Source organism: Aptenodytes patagonicus, chromosome 1 (genome assembly GCF_965638725.1).
Source record: "Aptenodytes patagonicus chromosome 1, bAptPat1.pri.cur, whole genome shotgun sequence".
NCBI lineage: Eukaryota > Metazoa > Chordata > Aves > Sphenisciformes > Spheniscidae > Aptenodytes > Aptenodytes patagonicus.
In genome coordinates this window covers 140,062,229-140,080,363 of record NC_134949.1, presented here as the reverse complement: position 1 = coordinate 140,080,363, position 18,135 = coordinate 140,062,229, and the positions used below count along the sequence as shown (strand labels likewise).

At 43.5% G+C, this 18,135-nt stretch overlaps 1 protein-coding gene across 3 annotated transcripts in view; it reads left to right on the top strand.

The window, feature by feature from the left end:
• Positions 1-9,083: 9,083 nt before the first annotated feature.
• Positions 9,084-18,135, top strand: part of BEND2 (BEN domain containing 2) — a 36,810-nt gene continuing 27,758 nt past the window's right edge. For 2 of the 3 annotated variants that reach the window (XR_012996894.1, XM_076356901.1), the window contains exons 1-2: positions 9,084-9,177; positions 16,130-16,273. Coding sequence is in view for 2 of the 3 variants with exons in the window: in XM_076356901.1 (XP_076213016.1) it covers positions 9,165-9,177; positions 16,130-16,273 (157 nt within the window). In the remaining variant the exon portion in view is untranslated. Of the gene's footprint in view, positions 9,178-11,764; positions 11,839-16,129; positions 16,274-18,135 lie in introns of those variants that run through there. The other variant, XM_076356911.1, reaches the window with a different exon arrangement.

The window sequence follows — 18,135 nt, the reverse complement described above, 5'->3', positions numbered from 1 at the left end:
GAAAGTAAGTCTGAACACAAGTGAAGAGAATGAATGAGAATGTTTTAAGAGGAAATGTTTAGCATATAACAAACCACTTTCTGGAGAACACGAGTAAAGGAAGTTTAGATATTGGGCGGAAAATCCTTAGTTTGTCATGTTCAGTCATTTTCCTTAAAAATATTACCAGGACCGCTTTTACAACATGTTTAATAGTCCTGAGTTAAATAGTCATTCAAAACTGTAAAGAGAATACAGCTGAATTGACTTTGATGATATCACTTTTTATTACCAATCAATAATTTCACAGAGACCATAAATAAATAAATATACACTAAAAAAATTTTTTTAGCTGGAATGGTGAGGCAATACTTCACGTACGAAACGGCCACAGAACAATCCCATTAAAATATAGTCTTACTTCTTTTGTTTAATTTCCTAGTTTATATTTAGATATAAATCTCTCTTTAAATAACGAGAGATTCTAAATCCACTATGAAGAGCAGCGTTCATAACCAACATGGGAGTCAGAGGAAAACGAATGGCGGGGACCCCTGTAGCGTTGCAGGTGTGCCATTAAGGCACCGGAGGACAAGCTGTAGAGCAAAGGGAACATCACTCACCTCTTGAGACGGGGTACGGTACATGCATCAGGAAACCGCTGAACCATCATTTCAGCCTACTGTTCCGTTGTTTGCACTGATGTTATGGAAATGATTTCTGAAGTTATACAGCTGTGTGTTCTGAAAAATAACATTTTCCCCCTTTTTTTTTTCTTTTTCTTTTTTTTTTTTTGTTGTGGCAGCATAGAGGACATGGAATAGTTGTAGCGAATAAAGCATATGTTTGCTTTTGCCAAAGGTCAGTGATTGAGTGCATTTGCTGCAATGGTGGCAGATAGAGAAATACTGTAGGTTATGACTTAAAGAATTTAAAAAATAAAAATTAAGAAGGTTACAGTGTAACTATTTTGGTACTAGCACCAGTTCATGCTGGCAGAAAAGACAATGGTTTATGGACTTGCATCCATTTTGTATTTTTGTAATATTTGTAAATACGAACTTTTTAAATTGTTGCAAAGATGGTTTCTTTTGTAAAATGTTTTCAAAGTTTACATTAAATCCAAGCCTTTGTATATTTTAGAGCTGTGCAACACTTTAAGTCTTGTATTTATTTTTAGTAAAAACAGTGACAGTTTCATTGTGAACCCCTCTCAAAAAATGTGTCAGAAAAGTTTGATTACCTAGAAAGTGTGTATAGAAACTGCAAATAAACGTGACTGCAATTAAATCTCACCTTCTCTTTACTTTCTTGTAATGAAATGTGAAGTCTAATCTACAGACTACAAGTATGCTATTTCCAAGGGTTAAGTCTCAGCGCATCACACAGTTCACACCATTTGATCGTGTTTTCTCTTCAACTTAAATTTTTTTTATAAACTGAGTAGGGGGAAATCTGTATTTCGAAACTGCCATTGGCTTTAAGTGGAATTTTCCCCACAAGTACAATTTTGCCAGAATGTAAAGACTACTGAATTTGCCCCAGGTCTTTTACATGTAAGAAAAAGGTAAGAGAAAGGAAGCTGGGATGAATAATAGTGGGAAGACCGCTACTTTATCTTCAGCTGGAAAACAAAACAAATTGCAACAATTCAGACCCAAGGCATAGAGAATCCAGTGACTGAACTTTATCAGATAAAGCAAGCCGTGGGCAAAAAGCAGGCCATAAATTACGAACACAAATTTAGAAGTGCAAACGCTACTTTATTTTAAAACGGTTTGGTTATCAGGAGGTTGAGAAGTCAGGACATGGAAGCCAAGTGGTTTAAATGATAGCCCCTGTATGTCTCTGAAAATTGTGTACCTGCAGCAAAAGGGGAGGGGAAGATGCGTATCGTGAAACTTTGGTTTCAGCTCTCATTTTGCCAGTAGCTTTGCAAGACTGTATTTGATACTTAAAAAACGCGTATGGAAAAAAAAGCTGAAATGCGCAGGCCTTAGAGTGAGTGGGAAAAATCAGGTTTGGGGAATGCTGCTGGGAAATCTGCAGTCATGCTTTGCAAGGATACAAGGATTGCCCCGATGGGTGTGGTCCTAGAGTAGTGTCCACGTGGGAATCAGTTTGCGTAATATTTGTTTTAACCAGGTGGTCAAGCAGTTAATGATTACGTAGATCATCTCCTGTTGGATTGTGTGCCTTTCCCAATCCAGAAATACAGATAAGCAATATCTGTAGGAAGAGCTTAGCCCGTAGAGGCAGGCACAGGCTGGGTATTCATCTGCCCGCTGTACGGCTGGGTATTTTTTTCATGCTCAGTGAAAGAGCATCTTTCATTCAGAAGACGAAACATTAGACTACATAAAATATACCCATTGATTTTTTACATATACAAAGAAATCATTGTAACTATTTACAACATATGCGAAGATAGTGACTTTTAAGTCTGTAAAATCCGGGCTTCGGTGTGCACCCTTGGGTATGTACACATGGCATACCACCGTCAGGCCCATTCAGAGATAATACAAACTAGATACTGTAAGTGGTATCACTGTGTATACAAGCTTTTCTCAGGTTGTACTATCCCACTTCTCAGCAAAGCATCCCACCGTGCTGTGTAGATATATATAAGGAACGTATATAACCATGCATGGGAAGAATTACAGGGTTTGGGGGGGTTTTTTTGGAGGATAATAAAGTACATGGGTGTTAAAACTTAGATGCCACATTGAAAATTTTGGCACCTTCTCCCCAGAGTGGAATTCAACCCCTACCGAACAAAGCTTCCTATACACTCTCCCTACACACTCTTCCTATAGTGTTCTCAGACGTGGCAACTCAGGCCACACGTGCAACCTGGTGGGGTCCTCCTTGAGCCAGCAAGCGTGAGGCATGTCTTAATTTCCATCTCTTGCCGGAGCTTTTATTGGACTTAAAGGCATTGATCCACAACAGAAATCCCGTTTCAGAGAGGGGACTAGCGCCAGGATTCATTGCATGTACTGAGCATCAGTGCCTGCTCTCGGGAGCACTGCTGGCCGCCTCTGTCTGCTGCTCTGTGTAACACCGATATGGTGCGGGAAGCAAGGGATCCTCCTCAGTAAAGGGTCCCACCACCGGATTGCAGCCACCCATCTTCTCCTGGCACCTGGCCCTTCACCCTGCCCGGCGCAGCACCGCAACAGAAGGCACGCTCCGCAGGCAGCTGCCGGGCCGCCCTCCGGGGAGGGCAGCACCTGGGGCTGAGCCCCCACTGTCCCCTCGGGTTGCGAGCCATAGAATCATAGGATCATAGAATCACAGGATCATTAAGGTTGGAAAAGACCTCTAAGATGATCGAGTCCAACCGTCGACCCAACACCACCATGCCCACTAAACCATGTCCCTAAGCGCCTCATCTACTCGTCTTTTAAATACCTCCAGGGATGGGGACTCAACCGCTTCCCTGGGCAGCCTGTTCCAATGTTTCACCACTCAACGGGGCTGTCCTGGCGAAGGGCAGCAACCGGCAGGACTGATGTCGTGTTGCCGTTTTCAATTCAGGCTGTGTGTCTTCTCAGCCAGGGACGCTCCCGTTATCACACCCGTAAGATGAGGCGTTTGGAAGAGCCCGTTGTGCAGAGGCAGGCTGCCGGCGCCCCAGGCCCCCGCAGTCCCGGGCAGGGGGCGGGGGGGGAGGGGGGTGTACGCACAATGCATAGGGGCATTTGGGAAATGTTAATGGCGAGGGTGGGGATGCCCGAGGGGGCGACAGCACCTCCAGGACTGGGCAGCCACCGGGCAAGGGAAGGAAAAGTGTTTCGGTGCCTTTGGATGCCAGGGAGGGGTGGGGGGGGGGGTGGGGGGTGAGGGGGGGGCGGCGCTTTTAACATCCCTTCAACTCGTCAGGCCCTGGGGCACGCATCTTTCCTGGGAAGAGGGCAGCTGAGTTCTGGCTGCAATCCTAGTCCTGATTTCTACCCACGTTTCTATGGGCACTTACTCGACAGACTTTGTTTTCCATAAACCTATTTTTGGTTGCATTAATTATACTTCCCTCCTTTAATTCTCTACTTGGTGACAGAAGCGTGTATTAACTGTTCCGATAGCTTCCGGGGATTAAAGTCAGGCTGACAGGTTTTTAATTACCCAGCTTGTCCCATTTGTATTTTTAACTACTGGCACGCTAGCGTTCTCCTGAAACTCTTCTAGTGCCCAACATTATTGGTCATAAAAATCCTTCAAGGGATTCTCCTAACTTCTTGAACGCAAGTTATCCAGCTCTGCTGACAGAAGATGTCTGTCTTTAATTACGTCAGTATGAATGGAAGAGGTTTCACATCGTATCATCTGCACTCCCCAAAGAGAAAACCGAGGAAATTTATTCGTAAGGAATCCATATCCTCCAACATAGGCTAAAGGTCAGGACAACAGAACTGGTAAGCAGCTAAATACAGTCTTTCCCACTAGATTCACTTCCCTTGCCATTTAAACTTCCCCAGAGCTGGAAAAATCAGAAAACCGCTCTGAATGTTAAGAGAAATTTATTCTGTAACAGATATCGGCATTCTCAATGAAGTTTACTGTTTTCTTAGCAGATAAATTAAAAGGCTGTGCAAAACAGCGATGGTAGTAACAGCATCATGGATAGGAGTGGTAGCTCTCGTGCACTTTCACTCTAAACAGGTTGCTGCCAATTTTATTTTTTTTTTTTTAACAGAAGATTATCAAGCTCTGACACGAATACTTACCATTGCCATTTCACAAAAAGGCTGCAAACCATAAACTATTCCTGTCAGGGAACAACTGCCCCTACATCTCCCTTTTTAGTTCACTGGCATCTTCAGCTGGGGTGAGAGGAGAGGCAGGAACAGCTCCCTCAGCCCCAAAAGAAGAATAACAAAGGCCAAGGAAATGCCATTTCTTGATCAACTCACAGGTTAATTCAGACTGTTCATCCATATTACAGCAACATTCTCCACACCTAGCAGTGAGGTACTAGCGAGGCAGAAAAATAAGCCTTTTTGCTAATGGCACCTGAGCAAGTAAGAGAAGCCTTGCCCTCTAGTAACAGTTTTGCGATAGTTTTGATTTAATGTTAGGCTGCTTTTTTTTTATATCACTCAAAAACCACGCATCTACAAAATAAGCGATCATCCAATGAGTTTTCTGTGGAAATTCACATGACGGTTTTCACTGAGACTGAGAAAATTAAGTAACATGACTGAGCCTGTGGCTTGGCCAGTCTGTTAATGAGTCACATTGAATCTAGGTCGGGTGTCTTAGTTCTATTACAAGCCTCCAAAGCTGAAAAAATAAATCATCAGATAAAAACATTTTTATGAGTAAAGGACATTCAAAATTTGTAGGAACATGGCATTCAGTTCCTAAGTGGTCAAGTTTATTTATATATTTAAAAGGCTGGCACAGGACTATTATATTATTACTAGTATTTAGCGTTCATCCTTTAATGTTCTCCTTTTAAAAAGTACCTCCTTTTGGTATTCATTAAAGGCTTACTCAGCAGCAGTCAGACACCCCTTACATAGTTTCTTCATTATGGGTAACGAAAACAAATGGCTTTATGACCACTTAAGAATGGTAGAGCCTCAAAAATGAATCCTCTAGATTGGGCTTCACACTTCCACCGTTTTCTTGGGTTTGGTAGATAATTTAAGAGCTGACCCAAAGCAAAGTGAATGAAATATAGACCATACCCTCTAAGTACCGACGCCAAACTACATCATCCTAATACTGTGATCTGTTTCTGTGCATTTCACTTTGCCAAGCCAGCTGAACCATCAAACAAATCCTGATAATGTAAATTTAGGCTGTAATTGCTGATACTTTCCTCAACTCAATGCACAAAACAAGTTTTGGGATCTGTGAAGACCAGCGTGTAACTAAAGTTAGTCCACAACTTCACTTGTCATTTGAAATGTCCAACACTACAAAATACCAAGTTTCAAACCCAAAATGAAGACATTACAGAAACAGATAAAGTAGGTAAACTTATGTTTTTATTTTATTGGATCCAATAACCGTAAGTACCAGGAAAGGTGGCCAACGAATTAATTTCAGGAAATTTCTAGTGAAAACTGATCCAAGAAAAAGAAATTCTTTGTAGATCAGGTTTTCTCACTCCTTCTGAAACTATGATTCTGCATTCAAATGCATTAACTATTAGCTGACTCTTTTCCCCAGGACAACCTCCCACCTACTTCCACTTCCTTCAGTTTTCTTTTCAAATCCGTTCTGCCTTCTGTATGATTAGTAAGCCACTGAAACAATATTTGTAGAAATATAAAGGAATGCGCACCACTTTATATCTTCAAGAGAAAACTTTCAAAAACAGCATGCTGTAACTCAGAACAGAGATGTTACGGCCCGTAGTGTATCAGATCATTCCTTTTGATTTAGCTTCACTTCCTGAAGAGTGTACTCCTCTTAGCCCTACCTTAAATATCTTTCTTCTCTTAGCTCCTCCAAATACCATTGCCACGCAAGACTACGGAAATCAGATATCCAACTAACTTTTTCAACCTGTTTCCTTTCAAGCCCAACATTTCTTTATCCTTGACCTGAGTACTTCCTTTCCACAGTCACCAGGATCTCCTATCCCTCGCTCTGGTACTTCACTTCTTAGTCTGTGTCTCAGTACCCCATTCAGCCTCTGTGGCCTCCCAAGACCTACCTGTTCCCAAATCATTCTTTTCAGGGACTGCTTCCTTACATCCATACAAAATGTTGCCCTATCATAAAAAAGTTCCTCTGTTTCTGCAGAAAAAAATAAAGGGAAGATAAAAGCTGATTTTGAATACAGCATTGTTGGCTGGGCTCCCTATTACTCAGGCATTATCCCATCACCTCAGGCTTTATAGGAAAGTGAAACTCTTGGCTTACCCAATGCTCTTTCAGCCTAGTACTTTAATTGGAAAGCTTCAGAAAATTCTGATGTGTTTTGGTGAAGAAACTTGTGCAAGAAACTGGATGTACTGCACTGATTCGGTTCAACATGGGGCTTGTAGATGCTGGTCTTCCATCTTGCTGTCTATGTCAAAGAGAGAAAAGGCTTTAAAACCTGCTAAAAATCAGAAAGTGATAAAGGAAGCATTGACTCAGTCTGCCCAGTAGCTGGCCCTGGATCCCAGCCTTCCCAGTTGCTGGCACATATGAGTCCCTGAGGCCACAGCCCCACTGCAGTTCCCGGCGCAGACCATCTCAGCCCTCTGCCCCCCCAAACATGCAGAGCTGGCCAGAACTCCCCTGGTCCCCAGTAGCCAGCCCCCGCATGGTCTCACCCTTAGAGACACCCCTGGCTCCCAGGCCACTTCCCCTACGGGCTGGACAGCCCAGCTTGACCTTCATTAGTGCTCGCACACCTGCATTCGCTCCAGTTGCTGCACCGCAGGCACACAGGCCTTCCGACATGTGGTCTGGCTCCCATTGCTGCACTTTGCAGTGCAGTTGCACTACACACGCCTTTGCACAGAACAGAGAACTCTCATCCCAGGAAAGAGCGAGAAAGAAATTTACTATGTTGCTACAGTTGTTCCTCCCCAATTCACCTCAATCCATCCCTTTCCCTGCTTTCGGTTCCTCCCCTAAACGTCTCATAGTAAGTCCTGTGCAATCCTGAAATACTGATATGGGGGGGAAGCCCCATAATGTGCCCCATACACCTAGGCAACAACCCCCCCTCAGTCCGAAAGGTGCTCTAGTGTTGACACATTTGATGGGTTTCACGCCTGGATGCTGGGCATGAGACTCTGCTGGGGCAGCCCTGGAAGGGGCACAGGCAGGGTGGTTGTTCCTCTGAGTCCTTTAATTTAGGTTCCCGCCTGCCTTTGTGCCCCTGGGCTCCTCTGGGCACAGGAGAAGGGCCTCTGATGGGCTGATTGCCCCTGGGATGGGCTTGGGAGTAGCTGGGACAGGGTGTGAATTGGGCTCCCCGTGCCATTGTCTCTCCTGCTCCTTTGTGGGTGTGCAGACCAGCTTTTAGGGGGGGAATATTAGATTATGCGAGAAAAGATACAACCAGAGAGGATCACACCGTCCCCTCTCCTTGCACAGAACTTCCCAGACATCTCTTTCACCTCCTGGTAGGGTTCTTGGCTCGACCTGCAGGGATTGATCTTCTGTTGCCTTGCTTTAGTATCTCCGTGGTGCTGCTGAGCTGTGCTTTAGTCCTGCGGGCTGTTGTAGGGCACTTCGTTGTCCCAGGCCACGAGCAGATCAGGTCCCATCACCATCCTGGATCTTCTTCCAATCCCTCCCCAAACATATTCCCCCAGAGGGGAAGCGTGAGCACACCCAGGGGATGTCTGGACAGGGTGTCCTGGCCCTGCCAACCCCCCTATCCCCAATCCTGAATTAAAAAAAAGGGGGTTGGCATATAGAGACGAAGGAGGCAGCGTAGGTCAAAAAGCACAGAATTGTTAATATAGGTAGGTGCGGCTGAAATGTCCACATTTTGTCCCTCCCAAAGGCCCATAGTGTTCCTGTATGAACTGGAGCCCTGATACGCAGCTTTGTACAGTTCTGTGAGGACAACCTTTTGCAGCTGTTAATATCCCTCTGTAGCTGGATTTCTCCCATTACAACAAGTGGTTTGCAGAGAACCAAAACCGAATCTAATGGGGTGGCAAGATAACCAGACATTATTGTATGCTGAAACCTGAGGCATGCATGAGAGGCTCTGCAGTTCGAGAACCGCAGAGGCCAGACCTGAAGTTACCCACGGCTTTGCTCTCCTGCAGAGACTCGGAGAGCAGCTCAGCAGCCCTCCATCCTCCTAGGGACGGAGGAGCCCGCATAAAACCGAACCCGCTGCCCTCGGCCAGGCCTCAGGTAGCAGGGAGCGTGGCAGCGCCACGGAACCAAGTCGAGCACACAGAAAGCCGGGGCACTTTCTGTAACGCGAGAGCCGGCGCCCGGCATCGCACCTCCGGCGCCGGGGTCAAGGCGGCGGCCCGGGGCGCGGGCGGGCGGCTGGGGCGGCCCCGCCCCCCCGGCTCCCGTTTGCCAGGCGCGCCCCCGTGCCCAGCGCGCAGCCGCACTGGTTCAAAACAGTTTGTTGCTCACGTCGGAGAAGCCGCTTCCGTTTCCAACGCCGCATTCCGGCCACACCTGCCTGTGCCGGAGCCCCGGCTCGCTCCGCCGCCCTATCCGCCCGAGAAGGACCTCGCGCTCTGCCGCCCCAGCAAGCCATGTCCGCCGAGGGTAAGGCTCCCGACCGCCCCCGCCCCGCCGCTCCCCCGAGGGAGCGGAGACGGGACGCGGAGAGCCGCCGGAGCGCGGAGAACGCTCCCTCATCGTTCGCAACAGCCCCAACGCACTCTGCCGAGCCGGCCGAGCCACGCCCACCGCGCCCGCCGCTATTCGCCGGTTCCGGCGCGGCGAGCCGCCGCCATTGGCTTTCGCTACTGCCCGTCGCCGCCGCGTCAGTGGCGGTGGGGGCTCGAGGCGCGGAGGGCGCGCTGGCGGGCGGTTGGAGGTGCTGCGCGGGGTGGGGGTGGCGGGGCGGGCAGCGTTAACGGTTTCCGCGCGCGGCGCGGAGCCGGCGGGAGGGGCGGGGAGTCCCCGCGGGCGGGCGGGCGGGAGGCGCTGCTCTTCCCCTTCTGGGCGCTCGGGGCCGGGCGTACGTGCCCCAGCGGGCTCCGGGGTTGTCCGCAGCGCTCGGGTTTTCCCCTGGGACGCGTATTCCCCAGGCGCCCCTGCAGCGTCACTCCTTCCGCAGCTAAGCCAAGGGCAGAGGGGCAGCCGTGCGAGAGGCCCGAGGTGCGACCGTGCGTGGCTGTGCCGCGGCAGAGCTGGAAGCAGGACTCTCGGGGAAGTTACAGCTCAGAAGAAGTAATGTGGCCCTGCCACAGCTCGATTACCTCACGGTGTAGGGCCAGAGGGTGACAGCGGCAGTTGCATGGTTTGTGGTGGGGGAAGCTTTTGCTTTCCTTAGTCTTCACATGGTGGGTGAGCGTAGTGGCAAAACGCTGAGGAGACTTTGCTGTGGAACAGCAGTGTCTTGGCCCTGGCAGGTCCCCGAGTGCTGCAGTTACTCAGATACAAAACCTGAGTACCGGCAGAGATGAGTAATGCTCATAAAGTGAGGTGCCTGACATCATGATCTTTCCATTTGAAGACATAATGCATAGCGCAACTTCTGTATCTTAGAGGTATATGGGCTTCATTTACGTAGAATCAAAACAGGTGCATTTCTGTCAGTTACATGCTTCACCTTGCCCTTCCGAGGAGTAATGTTTGTACAGTCTCACATCAATTTAAGCTCATTTAGCCTGTCATTGCTGTCACACACCTCTACCCTCTCAAGAGGTTCCAGTTGTCTCTTGCTCAGATGCCTGATTTCCTTAATGGTGACTTAATGGTTCAGGGAGCTTTTCTGGCTAACAAATAACTTATTTTTGGTGTGGTTAGGCTTTGGCCAATTCACCGTGCAATTGTACAAGTGTCAGCATGAAGTAAAGGGGTAGGATTGAGATGTAGGAGGGTGGGAGCATAGCAATCCTGATATACTCCTCATTAAGCACAGGTGTTGGGTGTCTGTTCCTTCTCCTTTGTCCTCAATTTTTTGGTCTCCTGATTGGCTTTGTCTATAACTTGGTAATCTTAACAAATATTAAGACTGTTCTAAATTCCTTGGCAGTAGAAAAGATGTGCCATTAATAATATTCCTCAGTCAAAAGGTGCAGTATGAGCTCAAATCTTATTCAACATCAGAGGCCTCTTTGTGAGACTTGTTTTACCTCGAGTTTTGATCTTATTAGCATCTCAGTAATCCAAATATGAGACCTAAAGCCACAGGAAATCTGGTTTCATTATTCTGCTTCTCACCGTAGTAATTGGTTTGTATTTGCTCAATATACAATCCCATTGTCTTAATCTGTTGCAAATTTCAGTCATGCAAATTATGACTACAGCATTCTAAATTAACTGTTGTTTCAGTGTTCAGAGACTGTTGATAAGCACTTTATCTCTGGTAGAGTATTCTGGTGTCTCTGATCTGTGACAAACTATCTAGATTAAGGACGAAATTATCAGAAGTATGCTAAATTCAAGGATGCAACTTGAGGTGGATGGTATTTTTTTCCGAGTGTAGTATTTAAGCATCTTTGTAAAATCTAGTTCATCTTACGCACATCTTCCATGGCTGTCTGTTGCACCTGTGAGTATTGAGATTGAGATCATGTTTGCAGAAATACAGAGATGTGTCTAACTGAACTCTTAGAAGATGAAGAAAAAACACTGGATTTCTGTGAAAAGTTTGATTTAGTTTTAGTGGTTGTGCTAGCAGCCCCCAGGAACTCTGTAGTAGAGGTTGGGATGGGATTTAGTACTACTTAGTGCTTTCAGCTCTCTCATCCTCCTCCTTTTACTATTCCATACCTCATGGTTACCTACATTTCTGTTTCCGCAATAAGCGAGAGCATTCATTGGGTAATGTCTGACTCAGTACAAGTCCTTCCTTATCCCACTGGCTTATGTGATGTATTTAATTAGTAACGTGCTTGGGGAGAGAAAAGTAGTCTGTCAGCTTGTCTTCAGGCTTCAGCTGATGCATCAGATCTGGTTTTGTTTCTGTGCTCGTAGCTTTGATTATCATAGTATGCAGAAATGTGCTTAAAACTCTCAGTTACATCTGCAATGAGACTGAGTTAATATACAAATGATTACTTGAAGCTGGAATGGGATGATACTCCCCCTGAAAGGCATCGTGACACTGGTGTCCCTGTGCTCTCCCTTGTTTGTTCCTTTTTTTTTTTGGTGTATGTATGTTAGCATAAGTGTCAGGCCATAAATAGAGCAGGATCTAGTTGCAGTCCAAGTTAATGCTAGCTGGCTCTCCTCTTGTGACTTAGTTTAACCCAGGTAAGTTCCTTGGTATATCTTTTATTTGCTTGGGTAGGGTTGCTTTGCTTGACTTGCTTTGGAATGTAATTTGTAGTTGCGATGAGTTTTTTTGGGCTTTTATGTTTGTCTTTTCTTTTTAACTCTGGCTTTGAAAAAGTTCATGTTTTGTTTTGGGATTTTGATGGGGGGGGGTTGTTTGCTTGGTTTTTTTAGTATTTCTTGATGTTTAATATCAACATCTTTCCATCTCTGAATTATTTTGGTGGTCTGCCTGTGTCTGTCCTGTCCCTCCCCCCCCCTCCCCCCCCGAATTTTTTTAATGTTACAGTTTAGTTCTATTCGTCTTTCATTCTTACGTTTCACATTTTTCTTCTGTTTTCACCAAAACCTATACTACTATACTGTTTGGGGATAGGTGACCAAGCAGTAGTAAAAAGATAAACAGTCATTTGGTTGCTGGAGTATCTTGATCAAATGACAGTTTCCAAAGAAGAGAGAAAATTTTCAAGTCATAATTACTTTTAAATGTATTTCTCTATTGGTTATTGGAAATAAATTCTTTATGATGGTTGGTTTTACTTTGCTGCATAAAAAGCAGCATAAAATAGTAATGTAACTTCTGATGCAGGGTTAGACACATAGTTGGACATTTTTGCATGTAAATCATTATGAAAGCTGGGCTCAAGTTTAAGTGCCTTTAACTTTCTACAAATACCTGCTACCTGATGAGTTTGTGCAGAAGAAAAGAATTCGAAATGGTGAACATAAACAGCTTTTAAGTTAAAAAGAGCACCTCCAATCTTGGCTTTCTAATTTGGTCATTTCACAGCACTGCTCTGTCTACAACTGTCTTTCTGTACAATGCATTTTTTTTATGAACCTCTACCTTATAGCATAGCATATCCTACTGCCTTACTGAAAATAGTAAGTCATAGTCTATACCATATAACCTGGAGCATGCACTGAGTCTGAGAAGGAAATTTGGTGATGTTTTCTAATTTTAGATGATTGAATTTCTGTTTGAAAACTGAAGTGACAGAGTTCTCTTAAACTGATAACTTGTTCCAACGATTGGCTAAACCAGCCTATTTAGTAAGTCTTACTATAATGTGTAATTCATTTCACAGTAAAAGCCTTATTTGAAATACAGAAACCAAAAATATTTTCTCAATCATACTTTTTTAATTTATAATTTCCTTTCAAGACTTACTGGAAATATGTAAATATCTATGTCGTGATATTTTGTGTCAGTGGAGCTAATTAATGCAATGAAATTATTAACTTGGCACAAGAAATGCAGTTGAATCTTCATTCAAGTCACAAGTAAAAAATATCTTGATGGCTTAATTTTTATTTTTTTTTTCAGGAGCATAAATTAATCACAGAATCTGGCAGTTTGTGGTTTCTACTTGAGAGAGACAGATATGTATTTCATATTGTTTGGTGCTATATATATGGTATTACTCCATATTGCTAGCACTTCTAAGAAGCATCAAATACTTAGAATTGCTTGCAGGACTAAGTTGCAGTTTCTTTAAGATTATGAGTAAATAGCTGGAATTCTTTTGTCACAAGTTTTTGAAGGTGTGAATATTGTAGTTGAATGAATGAAGTTGTCCTCACATGTAAGAATGACTACAGTAGTGACACTGAGTTGTTTTGCCTGAATAAGGTATGTATAGGACTATAAGATGAGAACTGCTCCCCCCCCTTTTTTTTTTTTTTAAAAACTAGCTAATATTTGTTGACAAATCTTCTAAACAAAATATTTTTGAGAACAGACATTATCTTGGTGGTGAATGTAGTCAATCTACAGCAAAGACATTTAAATTTGTCCATTGACTTTAGAGGCAAGGCAACTAGAATACATTAGGAAAAGGAAGAAGTGCTTGGTATAAAGCAGGTGGGTCTGCATTTCTTGGAGCAGCTTTCCTTATTGTTGCAGTGACGAGTCATGTTGATAAACCTTCATGGAAATGGGTCATGTATTCTAATCTCAAAATTTCCTGACTGTCCATGTAAGAGTGCCATTCTGAAGAGAGAATAATTTCTTTTCCCTCTATGAGAGCAGCTATGTTCAGCAATGGGTGATGGAAGTTAAAAGCCCTGGGGATGAGGAGGATCCTGACCACCATTTTAGAGGTTAAAAGTTTTGAGAGACTAGTGCTTGTTGCTGCATTGCTTCTACATCGTTGTAGAAATGTGTTGTAATTAATTAGATATTTTTTGGAAGTGAGGTGTTTTCCCTTTCTGTATTTTGCTGTTTGGTTTATGTTTATCCTCCAGCTGTGAGTTGCTGTAGCTACAGACTTTGGAAACACTTTCTGCCCAGAGTCCACTGCACTGTTGAAATTCTGATTTTGAAACTTGTTTAAGGGAGGGTGGTGGAGGGTGTGGAAGACTGAGCTTTGCTTTCATTATCAACCAGTTGTAGAAATTCTCCTGACTTCTGATCATACTGGCCTTCCTCTAGTCTAGACGGAGCTGCTGTGTCTTTGCTACATGCTGGTTCCACAGAATTTTCCCTCTTCTGTACCCGTTGCTCTGTCTGCTGTAGATTTGAGTGACATAGTTGCGGGTCAGGTAGGCTTGATTTGCCTGCCTTATTTCCTGTGGGCCAAAGTGAGGCATGAGGTTTGTGGCAAAGATTATCAATATACGGGTAAATTCTGTGCGTTGTAGGGTTGCACAGGTAATGTACAACTTGTGTCACTTCTCTAGTTAGGGATAGAAAGACGATTGGAGGGCAGCAGAGGCCCAGCTGTAAGTAGGGCATTTGTCAGGCCATACAATAACCTGGCATACCGGTTGGGGAAATTGGCAAAGAGGATTCTGTTCCCACCTGCTTTGTTGCAGATGCACTTTTCCTGACTCAGTTAACTCTCTCCCAAAGTAGGTAGAATACTAAATGACTGTCAACAAAGAAATTTGTGCCTGTGAGGCAGTTAAATAATTCAACACATGCAAATAACTCATGTTAGCCTGCAGTGAACTTCAGTCAGTGAACATCACTGAAGTGTTTTGCTAAAAGCTGCGCCTAGATTAAGTTCATGAATAGTCCTGCTGTTTACTTCTATACAGCTAATTAAAACTGGCCAAGAGCTGTTCTCTGACTTGGAGCCTCAGCAGCATATCCCAGCTCACGTCCACTCAGCTGAACTCCTTTTTGCAGGGCAACTATGCCCCAACTAGCTTTTTGGCCTCATTTACTACTATAAACACAGCTATTGACTGCATGGCAATTGATGGGTGTTTCTGAACAGACCCTCAGTTTGGTGAAGTCTTTCCTAATCTGATGACAGCCAAATCCAAACCCTGCTGTATTGTTTATTCTGGGTTAGATGGGAGTACTGGCCAGAGGGAAAACTTTGACCTGTGGAATTCAGCTGCTTTCCCACCTTTTGGTCTCCTAAGAAATTGGAACAGAGGGAAGAGAGCAGGATTTGGAGTGAATTGTTTGTATAAGAGTAAAGAACCAGACCACTGTTAGACTCATACAGCCCCGATTCATTCCTGGAGCTCAGTCCATCCTGTGCACTGAACAGGGTAGAGATCCTGTGGAAAATACGGCATGTGTTCATATAGTTAATGTGTCATTATGCATGTGTGCTGGCTGAATTTAAGTTTTACTTCCTATCTTTAGTGGTTCACAGTATGATTCCTTCCATTAATTTCTTTCATCAAGAATAAATTCCACTTCCTCCCCTCCCAAAAACACCAGATCTAGCTATAATACAGTTATTCTGAAACCAGGACATTTTTTCTTAATGTAGTATGTTTAATTGGAAAAAATTTGGTGCTGGAGATTTGCCATTCAGTGTTTCTGCACAGCATCTTATTGGGAGCCGATGTTTGTTTTGATCTGAATACCAAATATGCAGTTAGGATTTGTAGACTGATTTGTTTCAAATGTATTAAGCATTTCATATTTATGAAAGTAATTTGGTTTTGAAATTTTAATGTGTCTTGTCATATGCTTGAATGTAAATAGCGGAGTTCTCGGAAGTGCTTGTTACTGGCTTATAACTGTTCCTGTTGAAGCTGGACACTGTAGGAAGAGTTGGGTACTGAATAGTTTCAGGAATCCCGCCAACTAAGCAATAGCGGCTTCCCTTCGAGTGCGTGTTAAAACCTCAATGCCTGTGTTTAAAAGTGACTTCACGTTTAGATGCTAAAGTGAAACTGGTTTTAAGTTAGCCTGTGGTAACAACTCAGATAATGCTAGACGTGATACAAGCACTACAGTTGTTGTCTGATACGCAGAATGGTGTCTAGTCTTACCTGTTTCTCTTTCTGCATATGCTAATAGATTATGTATCTGTGAATGTTGAGGATGATGTTGAAGCAGTGATTATTGACCATGGAGAAAATGGACTGTCCACACAAAGCTGCGTGTCAATGGAACAAAACTCTGATGTAAACGGTGTTCACCATGTGGCTCAACTTGCCTATGGTAATTACTGCTCATTTTTATTGTGATCTAATAGTTAATGGCTAGTTTTAATGCTGTGTGTTCAGTGCTGCTGTCTTGAATGCTTTCTGTATTACCCATATCTTTAAAACATATTTTATTAGAAAGCTACTTCATAGAAATTGCTTGGCAATGCATTTAAAGAGAGGGACCTTTTTAGTTATTACTTTAGAGGTCTTTATTAATAGTGAACCTGCTGAAATATTATGTTTTAAAAAGACAGGTTTTTACTTACGTATAAAGTAACTATACCTAGGAATGAATTACCAAGCAATTTGGAAAATAAATGTAATGGAAGAACCTAACCCCAAAAATAAGGTTTTTAGATAAACTGTCCAGTGTAATTTAGCGGAGCACTGGGGATACTGATGTGCAGTGACAGTAAGATGTTGTTTAAGGTGATAAATTATTAGCTGTGAGTAGTTTTGGTGATTGTCTTTGATCTTGCATGTTCAAATAAATACAATGAATTAAAGTCTCTCAGGAATCTTACCCAATTCTCCATTGGCCCAGACAAAAATTAATCATAGCTGTTACGAGCATTTAGTAAGTCCAGTAGCAGTATTACCAAGTTAGCAAGAAAAACGACTGTAACTAAGTGGTGGCACTTACTAGTGTGTTTTTCTGTTGGTGGTTTTGTTTCTTTTTTTTAATCAGACAGTTGACTTTATAGAGAGTCTCATCAGTATTTCTCTTCAGCAGGGTCAAGTTATGTCTCTGTTTCCTAGTGTTGTTAGGTGCTTCTGAGAACCTTGAATCTTTTTGGTCTTCTACTTGACAGTAGAGTATACTGTAATTTTTTGTACATTTATGTCTAAAAACATATTTGGGGGAGGAGGATGGTTTGGATGGTTTACTTTGGGTTTTGTCTCTGTTTTTTAAAAAAACAAACAAAAAATCCTGCCCAAGAAACTGTCGTAGACAGTTGCTGGCCTTGATTTCAGGACATGAGTAGTTATTTCATTATCAACAAAGGAATCATGATGAGGGGGTATGATTATTTTTTAAAGGGTAAAAGATGCTTTTGTCATCTTTGGGCTTACAGCTTCTGTTGTAGATTGTTAGCGTTAGGCATTGTCTAGTTAAAATTGAGTATAGTGAGATGTATGACCAAAACATGACATAAGTTTATCTGGAATATTACTGTTGAACTTAACTCTTTGAACTGAAATTCTCTCTGAACTGAAATTCTCTCTGATTGTTTTTATTCAACCACCATCTTAGGCTAGTATCTTGTAGAGCAGTGCCTTTTCTTCAGATCTGGTTCTGTCTGTCCAAGCTAGTTTCTTTTACTTTTGTCTCATATCTTCTTGCCTACGGATACTTAGCTGGCAGAGCAAGCTCAACATCACTAAGATGCAGATCTAGGTCTTTATTTCTCCCCACCTGCTGCAGAACACTTCGATTATGCTTTTTACTTACCCATTTATGCTTTTTACTTACCCATTTATGCCCACAAACTAGGTATCACTTTTGCTGGCACTTTTTTTAGGTCATTGTGTTTGTGCCTAAATCTAAATTTGGGAAGCTAATCAGAAAGATGATTAGTTTAACATAAGCATAATATGTTTAAAATGTAATTAAACCAGGGACCTAATGTTTCTCCAGGTAAAGTGGCATTCTGGTTTGGCTGCAGAAAGTATCTGAAGTTTGAGGGACTACATTGTGCCAGAGTGTTAATCCTGCTGCCCTGCACCCCTTCTACTTTCAACATGTCCTCTTGCCTGTATTGGTGTTGGTCCCACAGAGTGCTGGCATTTCCCAGGCTCTCAGTTCTGGGTGTGCTTAGTGCTAGGAGAGGAGTGCTAGCTTGGTCTGTGTGGTGGGGACAGAGGGATGAGGTG